General features: G+C 39.0%; 1 protein-coding gene across 1 annotated transcript in view; it reads right to left on the bottom strand.

Annotated features, from left to right (window-relative positions):
* Positions 1–752: 752 nt before the first annotated feature.
* SDE2 (SDE2 telomere maintenance homolog) overlaps positions 753–6,467 on the bottom strand; it is a 31,905-nt gene continuing 26,190 nt past the window's right edge. The window contains 2 exon segments of the mRNA XM_073628310.1: positions 753–1,175; positions 3,352–3,775. Of these exon segments, the coding sequence (XP_073484411.1) occupies positions 960–1,175; positions 3,352–3,775 (640 nt within the window). The 3' untranslated portion in view covers positions 753–959.

The following is a 6,467-nucleotide window of genomic DNA, read 5'->3' as shown; positions in this document are numbered from 1 at the left end:
TACTGTCTATGTGGTGTAAAGGCTGTGGGAGGAGTTAGGGTGGTAAATTTGGCTATAATAAGAATAATATATATGTGAGATAACAGTAAGTTGTCTTGCTATGCAAGAACACTTAATATAACAGCTACTGTGGTACTTCTTAGGACTTTTACTTTTTACTAACTGTCACTAAGGGAAAAAATAAATATAAGAGGGAGGAAAAGGAAGGAAATTTAGATAAAGGGCAACTCACTTTCATAGGAAAAATAAAGAGCTGTAATTTTCTGTAAAATTTAATGCATAACGGCAAACTGGAAGTGTTCTGTATTGCACCGGTGTACAGAAGGGCTCAAAAATATTAACTTCTGCTTGTGCGATTGGCTCACCGATTTTTTCAGAACTCTGCACTAAGATGCAGGTTAGATTTTAGTCATCCCATGCAACAAAAACATTTCTGGTGAATAATGCTCCCTAAGGATGTTAATTCTAAAGGGAGGCAGACACTACAACTTTTCTTATCAAAACACCACCAGATGATTGGATTCTGAATAGGAGTGACCAGCTCATTATAGTCTCCACAGGACATCGCTAACCAAAACAGCTACTTCTGGAGCAGGTAGGAATCCACAAATATATATAAAAAAAAAAAAAGAAGTTCTTAAAATTCTTGCAACGTACATTGATTACCCAGATATGGATCCCCCCCCCCCCCCCAGCAAATGTGAAGTTAGTCTGAATCTTGCCCCAATATAAAAAAAAAACAAACAAAACCATTTAAATGAAAATGTACAAAGTTTATTTAAAACAAATGCAGACAATGGCTTTGTTCATAGATACTGACTGGCTGACTTTGACCATAACAGTGACTGGTTCCAGAAGCTTTGTGAGCCCAGGTGCACCACCCTTCTGTTGTGGCAACAATCTCTGTCCCATTGCCCCCAGCTGTCTTCAACCCAATCCACAGAGACCGTCTCAACGCTTTATTTTTTCTTTGCTTTGGTTGGTTTGGCAAAAAGAGCCGGGTCTATGTGATCTCTGGAAAGTCCACGCACAGAGAAGAGTCTGGCTGCGCGCTCTTGTAAAGTCCCGCCACACTTCAGACCCAGCGCTATCAGTTCCATCTTCAACTTGTCAAGACCCAGAGCCTCCAGTTGCACAACAGAGGAGAATGACATTAGGTCAAATGAAGCAGAGTCCTGCAGGAAAAAAAAGGAACTATTAAGTAACATTAACATGTTTCCCATAACCATAAAGTGGACCTGTCAGGCAAGAATTATTCCTGTTTCTGTTTCAGATTTGTAGACTCCCTAAGGTGGAGTAAACTCAGTGAAACCCAAGAGCTAGGCATGCACTGCTGAGCGCCTCTCTTTTTAGTTTTCTGACACTTTCCAGCCTTCCCATAATTCAAGATTCAATGCTCTAGAGAAGAGGGGCACATTACTCTATAGAGAATATTTATGAGGAACACTTATTAAAAAGATCCTGTAAAGTCTGAACATAGGCGCATGCTTGTTACCTGGGCAGGCTCCGATGCTGCCATCCAGCTTCACTTAGGTTTACTGACTTGGAACAAGCATGAAGAACATGAGTCAGATGTTTGCTGTGTGCTTATTCCAGGTGCTACTGTGAAGATGTTTTATTGTATAGTATTGACCCTGTATGATATTGTAAAATTACTTGGAAATACCTGTGAAACAACACTGTAAATACTTGGTTTTCCTGCTGCCTGCACTGCTGAACACCTCTGTTAAATGTGATAAATGACCCATAAACATCCGTTCGAAAAACCAAAACTTCTGGGCCGTTATTCTCCTGGGTCCCCCCACAGCTCTTACTGGTTCCTCCTGCTGACCTCCGTTTATTACCATCTCCTGCAAGCCAAAGTGTCCCCAAAATCCAGCATGTTCAGTTTACTCTCATTTTCATGTCACATCTTAGTAGTGACTAATTTATCCCACAATGCAAGACAAACAAAATCTTCAGAAATGTCCTCTCTACATTATGCATTATAGCAGGTAATGTACCCAAGCAGTCACTTTTGCATCCTCCTGATAAAGGTACATGCCCAAGTCTAAAACTGAACTCTAGCTTTTGATACACTTTTCATAGATTGTTTGGGCCAGCTTGGCCCAAACAAAGTATGTACCTTACTAACATGTGAGGCCACTAGATGTGCACTATAACCTGTATGTAGCTGAGGCTACACAACATACAGCACTGTGTTCCAGGTTGGAGTTCAGCTTTAACTACTTGCTGACCAGCCGCTGCAGTTTTACTAAGTTATGTTACGTCGCTTCATCCTGTGACCACTAGGGGAGCGCGCCTGCTGCTCGCCCCCCAGAGCCGATGACCGCCAGGCTCCCGTGATTGCTCGTGACACACCGAGAACTGGGATCTGTGCGTAAACTTCTCTGAGGGGAGAAGAGACTGATCGTGTGTTCATACAAAGTATGAACAGCGATCTGTCATCCCCCCTAGACAATCCCATCCCACCTTCAGAGAGGGAACACAGTTAACCCCTTAATTGTCCCCTAGTGTTAACTCCTTCCCTGCCAGTGACATTTTTACAGTAATCAGTGCATTTTTATAGCACTGATCGCTGTATAAATGCCAATGGTCCCAAAAATGTGTCAAAAATGTCCGCCATAATGTCGCAGTCTTGAAAAAAAAAAAAAATATTTTCGCAGATCGCCGCCATTACTAGTAAAAATAAATAAATAAAAATGCTATAAATCTATCCCCTATTTTGTAGATGGTATACAAACCAATCTCTATATCTATATATCTATATATCTATATATCTATATATCTATATATCTAGATATATATATACTTATTGCGATTTTTATTACCAAAAATATGTAGAAGCATACACATCGGCCTAAACTGAGAAAAAAATTAGCTTTTTAAAAAAAAAAAAAAAAAAAAAAAAATGGGGATATTATAGAAAAAAAGAAGGACAAAATATTGTGTTTTTTTCAAAATTGTTGCTCTTTTTGTGTTTATAGCACAAAAGATAAAAAAAACGCAGATACGATCAAACAACACCAAACGAAAGCTCTATTTGTGGGAAAAAAAGACCTAAATTTTGTTTGGGTACAGCGCCGCACGACCGTGCACTTGTCAGTTAAAGCGACGCAGTGCCAAAATTGCAAAAAAATGGCCTCGTCATTCAGCAGCCAAATCTTCTGGGGCTGAAGCGGTTAATAAAGTTTTCTCCAACGGTCACACAGCTGGCAGGTTCATTTTAAAAAAAGAACTCTAGGCATTTAAATGTAATACTTTTGCTGGGAAGAGGTTAATACTTTACCACTGTTTTTCACCAACAGTGTTGAAGAAAAACCTCTAACACTATAAAAGGAGTTTACTTACCATGCCAGGAGACTCTTTTGGTGGGTCAGGGATGAAGGTTGGTTTCTCGGTTTCTGGTATAGCCTCTGAAGGTTCTGTCTGACCAGAGACTGACTGACCTTTATCTATGGCCTCCTCAGAAAGTTCTATCTGGCCAGGGTCAGAGATTAGCTTTCCTTTGTCTGCAGCCTTATAGACAACTTCTGTCTGGCCAGAATCAGAAACAAACTGTTCATGGCCTGTGGCCTCTTCGTCAGGGTTGATGTGGTTGCTCGGCTCTGGACTCTGTGTGGTTATTGAGGTGGATGAGGAACACTCTGCCTGTTCATCAGAATCGCTCTCAGAGCTGTGCAGTCTCTGCTCTTCACTTTGACAAGATGCCGATGTGCTGGGAGATTCAGAGTCACTGTCAGAGCTTGACACTTCCATCCCTTCTACTCCGGTCCTGAGATCAAAACAAAAATGTTATACCTGATACACCATGGAAGATGCCAATAAGACAAAGCTTTATACAGGAGATGCAGCCTTTAGGAATTTAATTCTAAGCTAGAAGCTGTAAAATATGACACAAATTTACTGCCAGTGTGTTGAAATTTTCACCAGCTGGAAAGTTACTAATTCACACCCTGAGTTATACACAGCAGGCACTTTACATGATAATTTGTTACAATTTTGTGCAGACACCAGCTCCCTCCAGTGGCTGCATCTGTGTTCTTGCACAAACATGGTACTTTCTTCCAACTATAGGTTCTGGCCCTGTTTCCACCCACTTTGCAATTATGGGAGTGCTTCCTACTCTTGTTGCGTTTTAATGTACATAATAAAATAACCAAATCATGGGTGAAGTGGGATTCACTTGAGTGAGGTGGATGTGCAGATCCAGGAATTCAATCCAGGATATTTCACTAGTGGAATCCCAAAGGAATGAAAAAAAAAAAAAAAAAAATTAAAAAAAAAAAAAAAAAAGGGTACGACTCCATGCCATGAAGGTCCTTGTTCACATACTTCCTGTTATACAGTAACAAAATTTTTCTTGACTCCAGTTGTGTTGTCACCCTATCAAACAAGCCTCCACTCAAGACTAAAATTATGTTACAGTGCCTTGAAAAAGTATTCATACCCCTTGAAATTTTGTCATGTTACAACCAAAAACGTAGACATATTTTATAGGGATTTTATGTGATAGACCAAAACAAAGTGGCACATATTTGTGGAAGGAAAAATGATTTACAACATTTTTTTTTTACAAATAAATACCTGAAAAAGGTGATATGCACTCTGATACCCCTAACTAAAATCTGGTGGAACCAATTGCCTTCAGAAGTCACCTAATTAGTAAATAGAGTCCACCTGTGTGTAATTTAATGATCTCAATTAGGGCTGCAACTATAACGATTATTTTCATAATCGATTAGTTGGTCGATTATTGTTTCGATTAATCGATTAATCGGTTAATAACCTTTAAAAAAAAAAGTGTGGTGTATAATTTAGTTAATATGTAAAGTTTTTTTTTAAAAAAGCAATTTATTCTTAAATATCTCTATGCAGTGGTAAATATAAACAACCAACTGTATGGTTAGGGAGCAAAATATTGAATCCACTCTGAGAATAACAGGAAGAAGAGATATACTGTATACACTATTAGAAGAGAAATACAGTTTTTTGTCCAATTTGTTGTTGGGCACATTAAAAAATACAAAATGCTGCAAAAACGCATTACATGCTTTTCTGCAGCTTCTCCATTGAAGTATATGGAACCAAAAAAGCACAGTTTTGTGTTAAAAAAAAAAAAAAGTCCTTGACCCTTTCCAAATACACAGCGGCTGAAAAAAAGCATAGATGTGAACGTGTCCCATAGAAAACCATGTTAAATGAACTGTAATGCGTTTCTACAAAAAGCACCAAAAAACACAAAGATGTGAACCAGGTCTAAGACGTTTAGTAACATAACGGGGTTAAAATAACCTAAAATGAGCCCTTTATAGTACAAAAAAAGCAAATAATCGCTACTGTAAGGGGTTCACTTTTTAACTGTAGAACTGTGAAAGTAATATTTACAGTAGCGATTATTTGCTCTTTTTGTACTATAAAGGGCTCATTTTATTATTTTTAACCCCATTATGTTTCTGGCCGATTAATCGATTATGAAAATAGTAATCGATTAATTTCATAATCGATTAGTTGTCGATTAATCGATTAGTTGTTTCAGCCCTAATCTCAATATAAATACAGCTGTTCTGTCAAGCCCTGAAGTTTGTTAGAAAACCATAGTGAAAAATCAGCATCATTAAGGCCAAGGAACACACCAGACAGGTCTAATATAAAGTTGTAGAGAAGTTTAAGGCTATGTTTCCACTAGTGCGTCCCCAAAGTCGCGCGATTTTGCCGCGATTTGAAGCAATGCCTGTATCTATGGACCTCAAGTCGCATCAAAGTGGGACCAAAGTAGTGCAGGGACTACTTTGAAGTCGCTGCGACTTGAAGTCGCACAGATATGAACGGTACTCATTGGAAATCATGGGAAACAATTTGTCATGCGACTTTTCAGTCCCAAGTCGCATGAAAAGTCGCACTAGTGGAAACAGAGCCTTAAGCAGGGTTAGGTCACAGTCAATAGCCTGGTAGAAGACTCTTCGAAAAGGTTCTTTACAGAAGCTTTTTAGAACAAATTAAGAGATCCCAGGAAGGAATTCTGGAGACTTTTGGCTTAGCTTTGCGACCTATAGCCGTAAAAAAAAAAATCTTTTAATTAAAAAAAAAAAAAAAAAAAAGAGTGTTCTGTCAGGCGCATCTCCAAACAATTTGAAAGGGCCGCTACATGCACTTCTAAGGTGCTAGGGGCCAGATTGAGGTCTGCTCCAGCTTTTAGGAAGTACAGTACTGACGGAATAATGAGACCAGCTATTCTATCATCTGTACGCCAACTGCAGAATCTTTTCCACACTTTGTTGTAGATAACGTTAGTTGTATCTTTTCTACTGCTGAGAATTACAATTATTCAGTTTCAATTACTTTGAGATAATCCTTTTCGTTTGAGCAATACCCTTTCAGAAGCCATGCCGTCAGTGAAAACTGGTCCACAGCTGGATGTGTTAACGCTCCTTGATGGATGAGGTCTGTGGAGCGAGGAAGCTTCC

Source organism: Aquarana catesbeiana, linkage group LG04 (assembly GCF_042186555.1).
Source record: "Aquarana catesbeiana isolate 2022-GZ linkage group LG04, ASM4218655v1, whole genome shotgun sequence".
Taxonomy (NCBI): Eukaryota; Metazoa; Chordata; class Amphibia; order Anura; family Ranidae; genus Aquarana; species Aquarana catesbeiana.
This window is presented reverse-complemented; position numbering and strand designations above follow the sequence as displayed.